Raw genomic sequence first — 21,210 nt, forward strand, 5'->3', positions numbered from 1 at the left:
AGATAATTAGTATTTTAAGGTAATTTGAGCTTTTATAGCTTAATTTAGGATTTTAAGTCCTAATTTTTGAAAGAAAAAGGAAGAAAAGAAAAGAAAAAAAAAAAGAGAATTAATAAAAGAGAGGAAACAAGATCTGGGCCAAAAATCCCCAGCCCAAACACAAAACCAGTCCAAACCCATCAGAAAACCGTCCAAACCCGTTCGAAACTGGCCCAACTAGCTCAGACCCATCTCCAGCCTCAACCAAACGACGCTGTTTCAGGCGTTTCAATCTGGACCGTTGAAATTAACTTGATCAAACGGTCCCAAAGCCTTGACCCAACCCGACCCCGACCCGTCACTCCAATACCCGGACCGCCCTAGTACTACTCCAAACGACCCCGTTTTGTCTTATGAATTAATCTGAGCCATTGGATTCCAATTATCCAACGGCCCAAATTAAATCGCCAATTTCATATACCCTAAACCCTCACCCCTACCTCAGAACACCCCCTCCCCACTCGTCTCTTCAGAAACCAAAACACACACCACCCTTACCACCGTGCTCCGCCCACCGGAAATCGCCTCACGGCTGTTCCGGTGGTCCAAACGACCCCATCTTTACACCACTGATTCCCCTCGACCTCCCCATTCCGAATCTCTAACCCTTATCCCTCGAATCATCCTATAACTTCTCGAATCTTCGATCGAAGATCCCCGTCCCAAACCCTAGCCTGTCCACTTAACCCCAAAATCACACCCAATAATCCCCTTGACCTCCTTGTCGCTAATCCCTAGCCAAATTGGCTCGAATCCGAGTAAAACTCGTCGAATGGCGGATCTAGGGTTCAACGGTTCGAGAATGTTTCGAAGCTGTCAGGGTTAAATGGGTTCTAGTTAGTATTATAAGCCTATTTCTGACGAAATAGACGTATAATACTAACTGGAACTCAAGTTCGAAAAGGCATGCTGGTGAGATCCGAGAAAAGAATAGTAAGTTCTTATTAGCTCCTTCTTTGTGTTTTTTTGTGTTTATTTGTCTGTGTTAAGTTGCAATTAGTCGCTTCTTCAGGTTTTCATCATTTTGTCAAGTAATTCATCCGTGCTAAGTTGTAATTCATCACTTCTATCAATTAATCATCCTCCTCTTTCAGACCTTTTTTTGGTCCAGTCTTTCTCATCTTGGTCGATTGGCATATGTTGAATCAATTAAATGGTCTCGTCGATTGACCCGTTCATGTCTGTAGTTCAGTTGTTCTCCTCAAGTTATTGGATTTTGTTTTATCTTCTGACCTTTGTATTTTCAGCCTCAGGGCTCATAGCCAGTATACTTGTTGTTCCAACATTTTTTTCGAGGTTAATTTAGAGTTATATTTGTTCCCAATATAGATAGCTTACTCTCATGCATCTATGTGAATCAATTTCTTGACCTTAATAGCCCAGTCTGACTATTGTCCTGAATCATTGAGTCCCCATCTTGGTTGAAATGCTGTTGGATTTGATTTGAGTACAACTGATGATTAAGTTTAATGATTCGAATCTATTTGTTTGTTCTGGTAAGTTTGTTCTGATATGAATTTAACCTTGTTGAATTGTCCTAATTGGGAGTTAGTTTCATGTATCTAATTAGTCAATTGATAGGCTTAAATTGGCTATAGCTGAGGTTTCATACAGGTTTAAAGGATTGGGGTAGGATAGTAATCACAGGGGTTTCAGGGGATAATTTGGGACTTAAAAGTTTAAAAATGGTTGGTTTAAGTGTTCTGTCCAGTAAGTGCTAATGTAACATTAAACTAATGCATTTGTTTAGTGCTAATGGGGAACAAAACATAATGGTATGGGGAGGCTTAAAAGGGATTGATTAAAATATGTTGTCCATACCTGCTTGAACATTAAATAAGGAAAAGACAAGGGATAATGGAAAAAAACATACTCTAGTGGAGTTCTAAAGAAGATCATGGGCAGAATTAGTTTCTTAATTCTGCCTGAGTGCTCTTGAGAGCTGGCAAGGTCAGTGTTTGGGTATAAGTGGAGGGACTTAGGACAGAAAAGGGGGATTGAAAAAGCAATCTAAAAAGAGAGAGTTAAAGAGTTCAAAATTTGAATACAAAAACAGAGTGTTGAGAGTTTGATGATCAGTTTTCTAAAAAGCTTTTAAAGCTGAATTCTTCCACACTTTGAAACCTCAAGAGTTTTGAGAGAGTGCTTTAGACAATCAGCTCACACTGTTATATTGATTTTAAGAGCAGAAATAGTTAAAATCTCTCTGTTTCTGTTCTGTACTTGGGTGTCCAGGGCACTTGAAGGTATTTGGTGATTTATTTGAGGGTTGCTGGGTATTATCTGATTGCTGAAAGGTGTTCTATGACTGTCTAGTCTAATTTCTAGTAGATTTAGTGTCTTAGTTAAGCTTCTTTCTTCCTGGGCATTTTGACTGTGGTTTGGTCTTGAACTCGGCTCTGTTTGTTGTTGTTGGTTGTCAACCTGCTGATGTTACTGTTATCTCCTGTAGCTGACCTCCTTTCCTTCTTACCCGTATTTCAACTTCCAGGTACACAGCTGTAACTTTGGCGTTTGTAAGCTGAAAACATGAAGTTTGAATATACGTGAAGGGTTGAAATTTTGCTTTGTTTCTATATGATTTGTGTATTTAAATTCTTCAGTCACTGATGATAGGTAGATCCCTGTTAGTATGTAGTAAGTGGACTGAAATGGAGTTGTATGAGAGATTTTTTTTAATATAGTTCATACTGAAACATGTTAGCATCTGGTAACTGATTCCCGTAGTTAAAAATGAGCTTGTTGGACTGTTAAATTAATCTGGACTGTGACTGTTAGATTACTGGATCGTTGGATTATGTTCGACTAGTTCTGAATATCAGTTTTTTATGCCAATTGCTAATTCAGGAAAGTACTACATCAATTGAAAGGAAAAGGAAAGTGTAAAAATGTAAATAGTATTGGAATTTGGTTAAAGCATTGACTATAGGCATTAGCTATAGTTAGTTTAGTGTGTTTGTTCAGTTTAAACACTTAAAGCTAGAAAATAACTGGAGTTAGCATTCTATTTTTGGAACCTGTGATATTGTGCTTGCATTAATGGCCGTTGTTCAAATTGGTAATAGCAGTCATGTAAATGTCGAACTAGATGTTAGTATGGCAGTGGCATAAGACGTTGGCTGATCCGTAGTTAAAAAACAGAGTTGGAGTATCAATTGCATGTTTTGGAAATACAAAGTCATTTTGCGAGTTGCTTACCTGCTTTCAGTGCATTATTAATTCGTTTTAATTACAATAGGTAATGAATTAGTGAATTGGTATTAAATTAGGGGCTTAGAAACTTCATTCAGGATCGTTTAAGTTAATATGAGCAGTCTGGGCTACACCATTGCCCAATTGTATGGATCATTCAAATTTGGTAACAAGCCCACCTCCCTTTAGGCCACTAATATGCTTGCTAGCCCGATGCTTTGATCAAAGGCCCCAAAATTGGGCATTTTCTTTAACACGTAGTTTTTTTTAAATATAGTAGTTCATAAATTAACTAAGTATTTTTTTATTATTATTTAGAGACAATAAAACAAAATAGAAAATCGTAGTTTACTTTAGGTTTTCCTTTAATAATAAAATGAGACGAGCCTCGCCAAATAAAAAAAACAAAGATCGCGGGGCCCTCGTTAAATGTATATATTAAAATATTTAGATTTCGGGACGGGCCGTTTAGCAAATTTTACGGTTTTCCCCAAAATAATAACGTGCTAGCCACTTTAGGCGCGCTTTTAATAATTTACTTTCTTAAACTCGGGTGCACATTTATGTGACCCAAATCCAAATCTCAACGGAGTCAAAAATGTGTCAATAACCACGGGTGCGTTGATGTAACGTGGTTCGAGATGTGTTTTCATGACGTTGCAATTCTCGTTAAAAATAATAATAATAAAAGCAGTAAAAGTAAAATTTGCACACAGGTTCAACATGTATAAAAATCAGATAAATAAGCCGAATATGATAGTTGAGCGACCGTGCTAGAACCACGGAACTCGGGAATGCCTAACACCTTCTCCCGGGTTAACAGAATTCCTTATCCGGATTTCTGGTTTGTGGACTGTAATACAAAGTTATTCTTTTCCTCGATTCGGGATTAAACCGGTGATTTGGGACACCTTAAATTCCCAAGTGGCGACTCTGAATTAAATAAATAAATCCCGTTTTGATTGTCCTTTAATTGGAAAAACTCCCCCTACGCCTCTGCGGGCGCAGGTAAAAGGAGGTGTGACAAGGAGTAGAGAGGCTGTTTCCGGAAGATCTTTGGCTCAAGATAATAAGAAAAACAAAAAGGAGAGAATATTAGTTTCACCACAGAGATCATAGGAAAAATAGGAACATAAAATGCAGAATGAAAAATGCAAAACAAAAATGATGGCTAGTAAATAAGTCCTGCACCGAAAAGAGAAAATAGTAAGACACTGCAACGCCTCTAGCTATTTCAGACAAAAACCCTACCAGACTAGGCTCACAACAGTACAAGGTAACGCAAGACTCAGCTACCTCCTAGCCTACAACCGTAATACTCGACCTTCATAACTTCCTATCAAGTGTCATGTCCTCGGAATTCTGAAGCCTCGCCATATCCTGCCTGATCACTTCTCCCCAATACTTCTTAGGCCGCCCTCTACCTCTTCTCATGCCCTCCACAACCAGTCGCTCACACCTCCTTACTGGAGCATCTGGGCTTCTCCTCTGTACATGTCCGAACCATCTGAGCCTCGCTTCCCGCATCTTGTCATTAATGGGAGCCACGTGCACCTTATCTCGAATATCATCATTTCTAATCTTGTCCATCTTAGTGTGCCCGTACATCCACCTCAACATCCTCATTTCTGCTACTTTCATCTTTTGGATATGTGAGTTCTTAGAAGGCCAACACTCAACCCCATACATCATCGCCAGTCTAACCACCGCTTTATAGAACTTACCTTTGAGTATCGTTGGCACTCTCTTGTCACACAAAACTCCAGATGTTAACCTCCACTTCTTCCATCTTACCCTAATACGGTGTGCGACATCCTCATCGATCTCCCCTCCCCCGTGGATAACCTAACCAAGGTACTTGAAGCTGCCTCTACTTGGGATAACCTGTGATTCAAGCCTCACATCCACACCTACTTCCCCCGGCTCAGTGCTGAACTTACACTCCAGGTATTCCGTCTTCGTTCTGCTCAGCTTGAAACCTTTAGACTCAAGAGTCTGTCTCCAAACTTCTAGTCTCCCGTTAACACCGGCTCGTGACTCATCAATCAGAACTATGTCATCGGCAAATAGCATGCACCATGGCACCTCCCCTTGAATATGGTTTGTTAATGCATCCATCATCAGGGCGAATAAGAACGGACTGAGCGCAGAGCCTTGATGTAACCCCATTTCAACCGGAAAATGCTCAGAGTCACCTCCTACTATCCTAACCTGAGTCTTGTCCCCATCATACATGTCCCTAATCGCCATAATATAGGGAATCGACACACCTTTTGTCTCCAAGCATCTCCAGAGAACTTCTCTAGGAACCTTGTCATACGCTTTCTCTAGGTCAATAAAGACCATGTGCAGATCCTTCTTTCTCTCTATGTATAGTTCCACCAACCTCCTAACAAGGTGTATAGCTTCTGTGGTAGAATGACCCGACATAAACCCGAACTGGTTGTCGGATATAGACACTGTCCTCCTCACCCTCGCTTCAATGACTCTCTCTCATACTTTCATGGTATGACTCAGTAATTTAATACCCCTATAATTGTTAAAACTTTGGATATCACCTTTGTTATTATACAATGGAACCGTCATACTCCACCTCCACTCATCCGGCATCCTTTTCACCTTAAAAATAACATTAAACAACCTAGTCAACCACTCCAAACCTGCTCTCCCTACACACTTCCAAAATTCCACCGGAATCTCGTCTGGCCCGGTTGCTCTACCCCTACTCATCTTACGCATATCCCCCACAAACTCCTCAACCTCGATACGCCTATAGTTCCCGAAGTCACGGTGACCCTCAGAATGCTCTAATTCACCTAGCACAATATCCCGATCCCCTTTTTCATTCAGAAGTTTATGGAAGTAAGTTTACCATCTCCTCTTAATTTGGGCATCTTCCATCAGTATCCTACCATCTTCGTCCTTGATGCATCTCACTTGGTCCAAATCCCGAGCCTTCCTCTATCTCAACTTGGCCAGCCGGAATAATTTCTTCTCCCCGCCCTTTTCCCCTAGTTCCTCGTACAGACGACCATAAGCCGCAGTCTTAGCCTCTGTGACTGACAGTTTAGCTTCCTTCCTAGCTACCTTATATCTCTCCATGCACGCTCGCCTCTCCTCCTCACCTATGCTCCCCACTAGCTTCATGTATGTTGTATTCTTCGCTTCCACTTTACCTTGGACAAATTCATCCCACCACCAGTCTCCTTTATGCCCACTAGAGACACCGGTAGAGACCCCTAATACCTCTCTCGCAGACGCCCTTATACAGTCTGATGTTGCTGACCACATAGTGTTTGCGTCCCCACTGCTTCTCCAAGCACCCATAGCCGACAGCCGACACTCCAACTCTTGGGCTTTATCCTTAGTCAAGGCTCCCCACCTGATTCTCGGTGTTCCCGAGTAGTCCGTGTCCTCCTCTTTAACCTAATACCAACGTCTATCACCAATAGTCTATACTGCGTCGTGAGTGTCTCATGCAGAATCACCTTGCAATTCTTGTACAGCCCACTGCCACACCTCCTGAGGAGGAGATAGTCAATTTGAGTCTTCGTTACCGCATTCTGAAAAGTAACCAAATGCTCATTCCTCTTCGGAAATCTAGAGTTCGCAATCACCAACCCGAAAGCCTTAGCGAAGTCCAACAGCATAGTACCTTCACCGTTCCTCTCCCCAAAACCAAAGCCTTCATGCACCTCGCCATAACCACCTGCAGTCGCCCCAATATGACCATTGAAGTCCCCTCCTATGAATAGTATCTCGGCAGGCGGAACCTGGCGCACAATCTCATCTATCCCCTCCCAGAAGCGTCGTTTAACCTCCTCATCTAGGCCCACATGCGGCGCATAGGCGCTAATAACATTTAGGGTGTACTCACCAACCACCAACTTAATAACTATCAATCTATCATTCACTCTTCTATCTTCGACCACAGACTCTCTAAGTTCCCTATCCACCAAGATACCCACTCCATTCTTACCTCTCTCGACCCCTAAGTACCAAAGTTTATACCCGTCCGCATCCTTCGCCCTCGACCCTATCCACCTTGTCTCCTAGACACACGCTATATTGACCCTCCTCTTTTAGAGAATCTTTTCCAACTCTATAGACTTACCCGTCAATGTACCTACGTTCCATGACCCGATTCTTAACCTATAGGCACCTTTGTTCCCTTTACCTCCCTTGCCTCCCGACCCACCACCTAACCCCTGCCCTACATCCTGCCCCACCCCCCGCTCCCCCCGGAAAGCTTTTATGTGAAATTTAAGAAGAATATTGAATTTTGCCTTTAAAATTAATTAAAGTTGACTTCGGTCAATATTTTTGGTAAACGGACCCGGACCTGTGATTTGATGGTCCCACAGGGTCTGTAGAAAAAAATAGGACTTGGGCGTATGCCCGAAATCGAATTCCGAGGCCTCTAGTCCGAGAGATGAATTTTTGAAGAAAATTATTTGCTGGAAAATATAAGGATTTTTAGAAATGGAATAGTGTGTGATCTCGTTAGTATCGGGCTCGTATTTTGGTTCCGGATCCCGGTATAGGTTTGATATGGTATTTAACCCGTGTCTGTGAAATTTGGTGAGAAATGGAGTTTATATGACGTGATTCGGACCCTTGGTTGAGAAAATAGAAATTTTGAACTATCTTATAAATTTCATGTTAAATTCATTGTTTAAGATATTATTTTAGCGATTTGATCGTGCGAACAAGTCTGTAAGATAATTCTAGACTTGTGTGCATGTTTGGGTTGGATCCCCGAGGGCTCGGGTGAGTTTTGGATAGGCCACAGAATGAGTTTGGACTTAGAAAAATTATTGTTGCATCTGGTATTTATTGCAGGCTCTGATCTCGCAATTGGATATCAGACTTCACAATTGCGAGGGCTTTATCGCAATTGCGAAGAAGCCCTGGGCCAACATAGTTTGCATTTGCGAAGTCAACGGGGAGGGTCAACCTTCGCAATTGCGACAAATTGTTCGCAATTGCGACAGAAGCAGACATGCAGCAGGTTCGCATTTGCGAAACCTATCTTGCACTTACGCGCTTCGCAATTACGAAGCTCCTGTCACAAATGCGACATCTGCAATTGATCAAAACACCACTTGGACGGGATTTTGAACTCATTTCTTGAATTTTCAAACCCTAAGCTCCCATAAGTGATTTTTCAAAGGAGGGTTCTTCCCCAAATCATAGGTAAACGATTTTTAACTCATTTTCTTCAACCTATTTCATCTTTTTACAATATTTCATCACAAAATCTAGGGTTTTTCATGGGAAATTGGGTGTTTTTGGGTAGAATTTAGAAATTTCGAAATTTGGGGATTTAGACCTCAAATTGAGGTCGGATTTCAAAACCAATTGCATATTTGGGTTCGTGGGTGAATGAGTAGTCGGGTTTTGGTTCGAGCTTCGATTTTTGACCAAGCGGGTCCGGGGTCAGTCTTTGAATTTTTGGGGAAAATATTGGGAAATCTATACTCATGTATTAGAATTGGTTTATTTAGCGTTAATTGATGTTAATTAGTTAATTATGCAAAGATTCCGGCGGTTTGGAAGTGGAAATCAAAGGAAAAGCGGTAACTGAGGCTTAATTTTAGCCGTGGAATTGAGGTAAATGTTTGGTCTAACCTTAGCTTGAGGGAGTATGCATTGTGTCTTATTTGCTACATGTTAGTATTGAGTACGACGTATAGGTGTGGTGACAAGTATCTATACATTGGTGTCGAGCATGCAAGTGAGTCTTATACTGTGACTGTTGTGACCCTTATCATGTACTGTTTATGTTTAAATTGAGGATTATTCATGTTAAACAAGTCCTATGATATTTTCTTGGTATCTGATCATTGTTGAGTATTGACTCAAGTTGAGACTTATTTTGTGAAGTTAACTATTGAAACAAGATTGGTTATAACTGATTCCCTTGCCGGGATGTTATTGTTTCTATTATTTGGGTGAGGAAGAGTATAAAGCATGAAGGGTGATGACGTCTACGATATTGTGAGAGAGTGTTAATGCACGAAGGGTGATGTCGTGCCATATTCAGTGAGTATTAATGCACGAAGGGTGATGCCGTGACATATTTCTGTGAGTGTTAATGCATGAAGGGTGATGTCGTGCCATGATTATGAGAGAGTAAAAGCATGATGGTTGATGCCATGTTGTTTTTTATGATTTCTATGGTGAGGACGAGAGTAAAAGCACGAAGGGTGATGCCGTGCACTTGTTATTGTGTTATCCTTTTTGGTTCAAAGTTGATATTTACCTTGCTTCTCTACTTTATTACTGTCAGAATATGATATTCCCCTCAGCATGTTTCCCTTTCCCGTCCTTATCAGTTCAATTCTATTATTACTGTTTCTCGTATATGGTTTAACTACATAGGTTTATATGGTTGTCGTATCCTAGCCTCGTCACCACTTCGCCGAGGTTAGGCTCGACACTTACCACTACATAGTGTCAGTTGTACTGATACTGCACTATGCACTTTCTGTGCAGATTTCGGTGTGGGGCCACATGAGTAGTATGGAGGTTGTTGCCTTCAGTCCGGGGGAGACCTAAGGTAGATCTGTCGGTGTCTGCAGACCCTGGAGTCCCCTTTTTCCCTATTTTTGGATTATCTGTCTCTTTCCATTTCGAGAACAGTTGTAATTCTTTTAAACCAGTATTTGTAGAACCTCTTAGACGTTTGTGAATTGTGATACTAGATCGGTGGGGTAGACATGTATTGGAATAATTTAAACTGTTATAACACTTCCATATCTTATATCTATTTAGCTTTAGTTATTATTTATTTCTGTTTGGGTTAATTGTTAATGTGCTAAAACCGTAATTGTTGGCTTGCATAGCTTTCAGAGGTGGGCGCCATCACGATCTTGATGGTGGGAAATCAAGGTCATGACAAGTTGGTATCAAAGCACTAGGTTGCTTGGGTCTCACAATTTTCAAACAAACTAGGTAGAGTCTGAGGGATCGGTACAGAGACATCTGTACTTATCTCCCAAAGGCTACAGAGTTTAGGAATAACTTCACATCTATTCGTCTCTGTCGTGCGATTTGACTTCTCAATGCTAATTGAATTTCTACTCTGTTCTTTCGCAACTGGCGAGAACACGTACCGCTTTATCCGCTGATCAGCAGCCCGGGCCCTAGTGGCAGCTCCTATGAGGGGTAGAGGACGAGGCCGAGGCCGTGCTAGGGGCCGAGGTAGGGGCAGGGCTCAGCCTAGACCTCGAGCAGCAGCACCAGCAGCAAAGCCTCAGCTAGAGTTTGAGGATGAGGTTCCGGCCCAGACCGTTCCAACAGGGCCAGCTCAGGTTCCAAAGGGGTTCATCGCTACCCTGGTACTTTAGGATGCTTTGGTCCGTCTAGTGGGTCTTATGGAAAGTGTCACTCATGCAGGCATACTTTTTGTAGCACCAGCCGTCTCTCGGGATGGGAGAGGAGCACAGACTCCTGCTACTCGCACTCTGAAGCAGATGGCTCCCCAGTTCCAAACTCCACCAGCTCAGCTAGTAGGAGCAGCTTAGCCACTTGTTGCGGCTCAGGCCGCTGGTGGATCATCTATGTCTTCTGAGGCCTTGTTGAGGTTGGATAAGTTCACCAAGCTTTTCCCGGTTCATTATAGTGGGGCGGCTTCTGAGAACCCCCAAGATTATCTTGACCGCTGCCATAAGGTGTTGCGGAACATGGGGATAGTAGAGACCAATGGAGTCGACTTTGCTATATTCCAGATGATAGGGTCCGCCAAGAGATGGTGAAATGATTTTGTCTTGACTAGAACAGCTGGGTCACCTGCATTGACTTGGGACCAATTCTCTAAGCTATTTCTCGAGAAGTTTCTTCCTGTTACTCAGAGAGAGGACTACCGTAGGCGGTTCGAGCATCTTTAGCAGGGTTCTATGACTGTCACTCAGTACGAGACTAGGTTTGTTGGATCGTCATGCTCTTCTTATACTCCTAACCAAGAGAGAGAGAGAGAGAGAGAGAGAGGAGGAGGAGGAGGTTCATTAAGGGACTCGCTTAGCCTATCAGATTGCAGATGGCTAAGGAGACAGGTAGCGAGATTTCTTTTCAGGATGCGGCCAATGTGGCCCGGCGAGTTGAGGTAGTTCTAGCTTAGGGGAGTGGTCAGGGGTCTGACAAGAGTCCTCGTCATTCTGGTAGGTTCAGTGGTGCCTCGTTTGGAGGTTGGGATTCTTTTGGTAGGGGCCATCCTCCCAGGCTGTTCCATTCAGCACTTCAGGCTTCTCACGGTGCTTCAGGTGGCCGTGGTTCTCATATGCAGTATTCTGATTAGCTACCATACAATGCCCACCAGCTCCTATTAGTGCACCTCCGCTCTAGAGTTTTTAGGGTGGTTACTCAGGCCGTCAGGGTTAGTTTCAGGGTCAGCAGTCCCAGCAGCCGAGGACTTGTTATACTTGTGGCGATCCGAGGTACATTGCTAGGTTTTTTCCTCGAGCATCGAGCAGTTCTCAGCATCAGAGTTCTCGTGTCGTGGTTCCGACACTGGGTGTTCCACCTCCCGCTCAGCCAGCTAGAGATAGGGGTCAGGCAGCTAGAGGTAAAGGTCGAGGTATTAGAGGTAGAGGTTAGGTCGCTAGAGGTGGAGGCCAGCCAGCAGGAGGCCATCCCAAGGATGTAGTTTAGAGTGGTGGGCCCCAACCCCAATGTTATGCTTTCCCAGCCAGGCCTGAGGTTGAGGCATCTGATGCCCTTATTGTGAGCATGTGAGTTTTGCCCTACTAAAAATGCTCCTACAAAATTAAAGAAATAGATATTTTCCAAATTGTTTTCAATTTTATAGGATTTTATTTGTTTGCATTTTTGTGCACGCTTAATTTTGTTAAAATTATAAAAAATGCCCCAAAAATGTCAAACGTTTCATGCATTACATATTAGGTTTTGTGTTTATATTATAAGATTAATTAGTTAATTAATTGCTTTATTAAAATGAAAATCACAAAAAATATTATTCATTTTTACATTTTAGCTTTTAATATTAGGTTAGTAATTTTCTCTTCATTAATTTAGGATTAACTAATTTGTAATTATTATAAATAGATAATTAGTTTGATTTTATAGGTGATATTAATTTAGGACTTAATTAATTTAATTAGGTTTTTTAAATTAAAGAAAAGAAAGAGAAAACAAATAAAAGGAAATGGGGATAAACTTGGGCCACCCCAAAGAACAAAATGCAATGGCCCAAATATTAATTTTTACCTAATTCCGCCTCAGCCCAATTAAAGGCCACCCGGTCCGGTTCCTCCTTTACCAAAACGACACCGTTTAACCCCCTATAATCCCAGTTGTTGGATCATTTTGATCCAACGGCTAGCAACTGATCAACTTAATCCCTTAAAACTGTCCTAACCAGCCCCCCAAACCCTAAAGACAGAACCCATTCTCCCCCATCTTTCATCCCTATCGTTTCTCAAATCCCCACTGTCTGCCGCCCACCGAAAATCGCCTCACGGCGATGGCGACGTTCCAAACCCTTCCAAATTAATACCAGACAATCAGCTTCTCTTCCTCTTTCCGTCTATCACCACGGCTTCTTTCAAATAAGCCTGTAATTTTGTCGAATCTTAGATCTAAAATCCCCAAAACTCTAATTTTTTCCTTTATGATTCTTGGTCAGTTTTGGGTCGTTTGAACCCAAGACTTCCATTAATCGTCTGTTCTTGTTAAGAACAGTTGATTAATGGTCGGCTAAGTTCAGTTTACCCCATTAAAATTGGTCGCCTTCTTGACTGGTTCATCCCAAAATGAACCTTAGGTAATTCCTTTTCCTTTTTTTTATCTTTTGTTTTCTTTCATGATTCAGTCTCTTGCTTAGCTTGCGTGATTTAGGTAAACGTTAGGTCTTTAATTGTCTGTTTGATTTCGTCTGTTTGTATTTGTTGTTTAGGTTAGTTGAAACATGTTGAATTTCATCACAACTTGAAGCTTAATTTCGATTGCATAAGTTTAGGTTAATTATGGTTAATTTTTTGGTTTTGATAAATTACATGACTGTTCTGTTTTTCTCAATCTTCTGGTTGTTTCTATCTTGTGTTTGTTTGTTTTATACTCAGTATTTATTAGCTTAGCTGATTAATTTGCAAATTGATTAGGTTAATCTCTAGGTTTTCTTGGCCTCATAATTCTGTTTTGTTTGTTACTGTTTTAGATATAGGTTTTAAATTCAGAGTTCTTGTTTAAGGTTAACTTGTTAATTTACTAGTTAGGTTTAAATTGTTTAAATTAAGCCCTAGATACCCTTAAGCTTAAAACTCATTTCAAAATTAAAAGTACAATTGAAACAAGTCTAGGAACTTTAATGTAGGATCACCTAGTTGGTTCTGGAAGGTCCTAAAAGGGTCTTTGAAATCAAATTAGGATCATTATTTAGGATATAATTGAAATAATCAGTAATTGAAGGGGTAAAATTGAATTTTTACAAAGGTTAAAAATCAGAATGTTCTAGTATGGGACAACTGCCCTATTCTTAGCATATAAATGTTGACATTAGGTGGGAAAAAAGAGAGACAACTCTCCAAATGTGATGTACTATCTGACACTTAGGAAATTTAGGGTAGAATATGCTATTTTGATGCTGTTTTTGGCATACCCTATAAAAGAAAAGTTACTCTCTCATTCTGGACAGAATTCATTAGCCTATAGTCACCTAAAATTTCAGAATGCAAAAAGAGAAAAAATTCCTGAAACTTAATTGCTAAAACATCAATTTTCTAGTTAGATTTCTGAGTTGGTTTTCTCTAATACTCTGATTTTTGATAAGTCTAAGGGCTGATCCTTTGGTTTCTGGGTTGATTTCCTACTGCTACTATTTGGATTCTGGTTGCTGCTCCATCTTTAAGTTTCAGCCAGCATTGCACTTATTTTGCTGCTCGTTTTTGTTGTTTTTCAAGGTACTGATTTCAACTTTCTTCATGTACTGCTTGTTTGAATGTTATAAGACCAAAAGCTACAAATTACATGTGATAAATGAGTATCTTTTCATGTAGTTGTTGATTACATCGATATGGATCTGATTAATCTTTGTTGTGTGAGTTTAAGTTTGAATTGATCTAGTGTAAGTAGTTTGGTTAATACATTAATACTTGTAGCTTTTCTATTAAAAATAGGAAGTGTTGACTTTAGTGGTTTGTTTGAAGTTGTTTCTTTTAGTTAAAATCTCACAGTATCAAAAACTAATTCTGCATACATAGTTGCTGTAGTTTTCTTTTCTTCTTCTGCGTATGTGATGAATAACATGGTGTTTTACTTAAGGTCATGTTGCCTATGGGCTATAACTTGTGGATTTGGTCACTAGTTGTCCAAATCAGCATGTTTTCCAAGCCAAAAGCTGGAATTTGGTTGTTGCTATTATGCTGAAATTGGTGGCTCTATGTGGTGAACTGAGCTTTGGTTAGATCACTTATATCCAAAAAAGGACAAGAGTTCACTAGGCTGTCAATTTTCCAGATATTGTAATAGAACTAGTTGATGTATTCTTTTTCAAAAAATAGAATTCTGATGTAATAGATTAGTTGTTAATATAGTAGTTTACGTATTAATAGATTACAAAGTAGTTTTCTGATTGTCAAAAACCTTTGCATTATTTATTATAGTTAAATAGGGTTTTTATGAATTTAGGTGTTGTGATTAGTATCATCAATGTTAGAATCAGTAGTACTTCTCTTTGTTATTGTAATTTATAATGTTGAAGTAGTTTAGACCATGGGTTGAATGTCAAAATTAGGCTTTTGCCTCTGTGATTTAGTTGGGGCAGACTCGTGGATTGGCCCAGTTGGGGAAATGACCTCAAACGAGTTTGAGCCCAGGCCATTGGGTTTGGGCATTAAGCCCAACAGTCTGATCCCAGCTATGGGTTTGCCCTTTTCGAATTGTAACTCATTTTTATGTATTGAAAATCATATATAATTAATGTTAAAACTCAAATTGTATTCTGATTTTTTTAGAAAGAACTGAATTCTAGCCTTGGAGAAATGTGTGTTTCGGGCGATTTTTATTGAACACAACTCGTAATAGGCCCAGTCATTTAAGAGTGGCGACTGTGCCAGCTTTCGCTATTCAGCCCAATTGGGGTGTTTCCTCTTATATCTTGGGCTTGTAACCATTAAACCCACACCTTTCCTTAAATTTAGTTGGTAATTCTATCATTAGACACTTTTAGATGCTTACAACCATCAAGATTAGTTTAGAAAAATCCGAATATTCGTAGCATGCTTTAGGCGCGATTAATGGGTACGGTTCCCGTGGCATAGTCATGGTACATAATTCCAAATTCGAGTGTGCATTTCATATGACCCGATCATAACAACCTTGAACAATAATAAAATAAACATGTCACAAATTGCAGGTGCATTTCATGTAGCGTGGTTTGTAATGTGTTCCAAAACAGCAAGTGTACGACAATTGTAACTTATTCAAGAAATAATTCCATAAATCCTAAAAAGCGATTAAAATAATTAAAAGCGGTTAAAAGGTTAAAAATGCACAATAGGATTTAAATATGTAATAAATCGGGTAATTAGGCTAATTATTAATAGTAAAGCGATCGTGATAGAACTACGGAATCCGGGAATGCCTAACACCTTCTCCCAGGTTAACAGAATTCCTTACCTAGTTTTTCTGGTTTTGCAGACTTTTAAATGAAGTCAATTTTCCTCGAATTGGGATTTAAAATTAACCGGTGACTTGGGACACCATAATAAATATCCCAAGTGGCGATCTAAATAAATAAAATAATCCCATTTTGATTAATGTCACTTTATTTGGAAAAACTCCCTTATACCTATTTTCGGGTAAAAAAGAGGTGCGATAGCTCCGACGACTCTACTGAGGATCATAACCCAGAACTTTTGGTTCAGGGTTCAAGAATTCGAGCTTAGAATAACTGTTATAGTTGGTTTTACTTATTATCTGATTTTATATGCTTGAGCCTAATGTGCTAAATGCCGCTTTTTACAACTTTGATATTGTTTGGACTGTTTATAAATTGTTACGAACCCCTCTTCTCTTTGAGTCTTCTAAATCATCTGGAAAGTGTGCACTTCGTGTGACTTCTTTTGTGTTAGAGTCATATCCCAATTTTAGAATGAGGTTCGGACAAGTTGCAAAGCCGGTGAAACTTCTGTATTCTCGGTACGCAGCCACTCCTCGGCTCGAACTGTCCGTTCAGGTAAGCCAGGTCTAGAACAAATATACCCAGGTTTTTAAACCTAGAATAACATAACCTCATGTCGGATACCTAGTAGGAACGCTTGTTTCCATCATATGCATTTGACTTGGGGGACTAAACACACGGGTTGGGTCCGTCTAGGACAGTTGCACCCAAAATCAAAAGACCATCCTGATGCATTTTATTTGCTACGTGTACACTTATTTGCTTTGGATTGCATGTTGACCGGTTTCTAGAATAAGTGAGAAAAGTTGAAAAAATCAAATTGAGGTATGAGAGAGATAATTACTCGCATTTGAAAAAATCTGGTGGCCAAAATATACCGAAACTCTACCGAAATTTTGGAAAAAAAAAGAGAAAAAGAAAAAGAAAAGAAGGGAAAATTATTTCAAAATATTTCATGTTTTTCTGTTGCGTCAAAACTTCCCAAACTACGTAGGTTTGATTCTCACCGGATGTGGGATACGTAGGCAACCCTCATCGGGCCCAACCTCATTTTTGCAAAATTAACCCCAAAATATGAAATGTTGTCATTTTTGTCATAAATAAAGTTAGGTGATGCCGTTTTTGTCTAAATAGCCAGAAATGTCCCGACGGGGCGCCGGAAGGCTATTTTTGCAAGAATAGCCACCTATGGTCTTTTTCCGAATGTTTGGCCAATTAGCGAACACAACCCTAAAATCTTCCTTCCTGAAGTGCTGAAGGGCCGTATTTGAAAAGATGGTTTGTTTTGAGTTTCAATTTTTCAAAAATAATAATCTTCCTTTTGGGTCAAAATAAATCATGGGTTTTTAACCGATCACTTTAAATAAATATGTAGGATGAGCACTATTGAAAATGTACCTTTCAAAGTTGTAGAGGAAATCTCGATAGGACTCCATATGTGGTGGAATGACCTGGGGGAGGTCAGCAGAGGTTCTGCGATAAAAGCTTTAGACAGGCTCACTGCTCTCTTGAAGATTAAACCAATGGTAGACATAATTGAAGCTTTGATACCGTTTTGGGACCCGGCGCACAATGTGTTCCATTTCTCTGATTTTGAGTTAACCTCTACACTTGAGGAGATAGAAGGTTATGCTGGACTTAATGGGAATCTAAGGAGCCGATACCCAGTGGCATCAAGAGCGGTAACCCCTCACAAGTTTCTAGATCTTCTGAGTATTAGTCGGGAAGTCAAAGATGGAAATTTGGCTGAAGGATTTTGCACATTTTACTTCCTATACCTGCGTTATGGGGACTCCCGCAGTTTTAAGGCTCTGAATACCGGTTTAAGTCATCAAGGGAATAAGGGCAAATGGGAAACACGTCGGGGATTGGCCTTCGTAGTGGCATTCTTAGGCACTCTAATCTGCCTGAGGAGTGATGTACATATAGAGTTGGGGCTCAGAGGAGTGGTTGACTTCATGATAAAAAAGGCAAATGGCACTATTATATCAATGATCCTAGCAGAAATTTACCGAGCTTTAACTGTTTGTCGAGCTGGGGGAAAGTTTTTTGAGGGTTGCAAATGCTTTTACAACTTTGGACGGAAGAACATCTTTGCCATCGTCCGAGGTACATGAACTATGGTCTGACTGGTCTTAACTGCATTGAAGAAGATGAAAAACGGGTGGATGGTCATGAGTTTCCAAAAGGTACAGAGGCATGGTTCACACATTTGAGTTCTTTGACTGCAAGAAAAATTGAGTGAATATTTGGTTGGCTCCCGATCAACAAAGTTATCTATATGTCGGCCAGAGTGTTTTTTTTATTAATGGGTCTTCAGAGTATTCAGTCATATGCTCTACACAGGGTTCTGCGCCAACTGGTCAGGTACCAAATGTCCCTCATTATGAAGATTTGAGTCGACAAGTCATTGAACTACGTCAAAAAGCTACATTCACAAAAGAAATGGTTCGCCAGTTTTGGTATCAATGTAGGTTTCTGAAGCCACAGACTCGAGTACGGGATTTGTCCATAGGTGAGGTAGAGCCTACCTATACAGCCTGGTATGGAAAAAGGGTCCGAGTCCATCAAGAGCCTGAACGACCTACCAAAAGACCCCACATACAACAGTTCACTGATGGGGCACAAGAACAATGGAATTGGTTAGCAAAGGAGAAAAGCTACAAGGCTACAATAAGCAAATTAGAAGGGCAAATCAGAGACCTTAAATTTGATAGCGGTTTACAAGCCGTTGCAGATGAAGGAAAGAAGAAAAAGTTGGCTCGAGAAAACGAAGCCCTCCGAGCCCAGATTCAAAGGATGAAGATAGCTGCTGAAAACCCGAAGAGGAGCAGAACAGATGAAAAACTTATAAATGGTCTTAGGCAGAAAATGTGCGATTTGGAAAAAGTCGAAGATGAATTGGCAAGAACCTGGGCAAAATTGGCAAAGAATGCAGAAGAACGGGCAAAGTTTGTTCAGAAGCTAAAAAGAAAGTATGACAAAGAAGTAACAAGTTTAAAGAAAAAGCTAACCACTCCTGAGAATGAAATGGCTCAGCAAACAAATAACTTTAAAGCGGAAAGAGAGCATTGTTATGCATTGATGTCTCAATTGGAAGAAGACATTCAACAGTTACAAGAGCAAATCCATACGGCCACTCAAGTTTTAGAGGTCAGGTCTCAGCAGATTGGACGCCTACTCCAAGAAAAGGGCATCATTAGAGAAAGGATTAGAGGAATTGCTGATTATGTCGTCATAAAATGCCATAAGTGAGAGGATATGACCAGATCCATGTTCTTCGCTGCTGTGATGATTTTTGTTCGTCAGATAATGGACGATTTATATTGCCTCCAAGAAGATATGGCACGCAAGCCCACAACGAGACCGACTAATGTCCCGCAGGCTGCTAGAGTAGTAGTGGAGGCACTTATGTATTCCTGATTTTCTTTTCGAATCTATATTTCAGTTTCTTTTAGAGTCTATTTAGTCTACTTTGAGTCTGTTTTAGTTTTTCAGTTCTTAAGTCTGTATGTCGGAGTCTTTGTGATATAGGAAAATCAGAAGTTTTTATTTAATGAAAATTTGAAAACCCAAAAAATGTTTCTTTCTTTTATTTCGTATTTATCCCCTGAACTACGTCGTGATCTGATTCACGCGGTGTCATAATACGTAGGCAATCCCCATCGGATCCGATCATAGATATAGATAATTCGAATAAGAGAGAAAATTATTGAAAAAAAAGGGCACAAGAAAAAGAGAGGAAATAATTCAAAAGAGAAAGCGCAAAGAAAAGAGAGAAAATAATGAAAAAGTGCAAATGAAAAGAAAAAGATTCAAGATCTGGGAGATAATAAAAGCCGGGATGAGACACGCAACCATTGCAAACACGTAGAAAAACATTTTACTATCTAGGTGCATTGCATTCCTCCAACGTGCGATTCCATGTGTTAAATGTCTCAAACTAACTGGTTTGTTGTGTATGCTGTTGAGACCAGGTTCTATTTTTAGGTAGTTGGTTTTGTGGTAACCTGGCTTCGCACCCTTACTTTACAAGATCTAAAGGGAGTGTTGAGATGACATCGAAGAGTCACCTACCAATCTTTAACCCCTCAGAGGATAGCCTGATGTCAGTTATCCCGACGTCAGAGTCAGCAACTGCTGAAGAGAACAGGATATTGCGCTTCCGCATGTTGGAGATATGGGATGCTTAGTCTAACAGTAGAGAATCGCCCAGTGCAATCCCGATTTTTCCCGAACTGATTCCCAGAACAAGTGGAACCTCCAACATCCCTATAACTTACCCAGCCACCCCGTTCGGCTACCCCACTATGTCAACCCATTTCACCAGAACGCCTTCTGAGGTTCCCCCCAGGCATTATTTTCGGGAGTGTCTTCCAACATATTCACCGCACCGCTAGCCTCTGCTACGGCACAACCAACAGTGCCTAGGCCAGGTTTCAAGCCATCAGCCTTTTACTTTCCAAATACCATCATTTCAACTAGACACGGCTCATGTTACCCCAAACTCCTACCTCATCACCCTCGGTATGAATATACCATGGAACAAGAGAGAACTGTGAAGAACCCTGAGAAATAAGAGATCACTTGGAAAATGAAAAGCATAGAACAAAGTCTCAAGAACATGCAAGGCCTGAGTGGCCAGAAGAGTGTCTCCTACACTAACTTGTGCATGTTCCCTCATGTTCATATGCCCATCGGTTTCAAGACTCCCAAATTTGAAAAATATGATAGACATGGAGACCTCACAGCCTACCTGAAAAGGTATTGCAATCAGTTAAGAGGGGCGGGCAGAAAAGAAGAACTCTTGATGGCTTACTTCGGGGACAGTTTAGCTGGAATTGCATCTGAATGGTATATAGACCAAGACATCTCCTACTGGTACATATGGGATGACTTGGCCCGAGACTTTGTCAGACAGTTCCAGTACAATGTGGACATAGCTCCAGATAGAAACTCTTTGTCCAATTTCAAAAAGAAGTCTTCAAAAAGCTTCCGAGAGTATGCTATCAAGTGGCATGAACAAGCTGCCCAGGTAAAACCCCCAATGGATGAGACCGAGATGGTCCGTGTCTTCTTGCAAGCCCAAGAGACTGATTATTTCCAGAACATGATGTCCGCTATGGGCAAGCCATTTGCAGAAGCCATAAAGATTGCGGAAATGGTGGAAAATGGTTTGAAAATAGGTCGCATCCTGAGCCAGTCGGCTATAAGAGCCACTTCTCAAGCAATCCAGAGCAGGTTGGGGGGTGCAGCAAACCGGAAAAAGAAAGAAGAAGTAGCAATGATGGCCTCAAGTCTAAGAAACCCCCGTCAACCCGAAAGTTACTTTGGTTCCT

The 21,210-nt window shown here is 40.6% G+C and overlaps 2 protein-coding genes across 2 annotated transcripts; both read right to left on the bottom strand.

Moving 5' to 3' along the window:
- Window positions 1-6,192: 6,192 nt before the first annotated feature.
- Window positions 6,193-6,558, bottom strand: LOC138879511 (uncharacterized). The gene has a single exon (XM_070159126.1). It carries the CDS (start codon window positions 6,556-6,558, stop codon window positions 6,193-6,195), a length of 366 nt encoding a protein of 121 aa, XP_070015227.1.
- A 41-nt stretch (window positions 6,559-6,599) lies between these two features.
- Window positions 6,600-7,368, bottom strand: LOC104246872 (uncharacterized). Its single transcript, XM_070159127.1, has 2 exons — window positions 7,346-7,368; window positions 6,600-7,179 (listed from the first exon to the last, which is right to left on the bottom strand). Exons 1-2 carry the CDS (start codon window positions 7,366-7,368, stop codon window positions 6,600-6,602), a joined length of 603 nt encoding a protein of 200 aa, XP_070015228.1.
- Window positions 7,369-21,210: the final 13,842 nt, after the last annotated feature.

Source organism: Nicotiana sylvestris, chromosome 10 (genome assembly GCF_000393655.2).
Source record: "Nicotiana sylvestris chromosome 10, ASM39365v2, whole genome shotgun sequence".
NCBI classification, from domain to species: domain Eukaryota; kingdom Viridiplantae; phylum Streptophyta; class Magnoliopsida; order Solanales; family Solanaceae; genus Nicotiana; species Nicotiana sylvestris.

Bases quoted from the DNA above. Each gene is read 5' to 3' on its own strand.
- LOC138879511 (XM_070159126.1), bottom strand. From the start codon at position 6,558: ATGGGTGCTTGGAGAAGCAGTGGGGACGCAAACACTATGTGGTCAGCA.
- LOC104246872 (XM_070159127.1), bottom strand. From the start codon at position 7,368: ATGGAACGTAGGTACATTGACGG. The intron at 7,180-7,345 runs GTAAGTCTATAG...CTTGGTGGATAG, and splicing joins GAACGTAGGTACATTGACGG to GGAACTTAGAGAGTCTGTGG.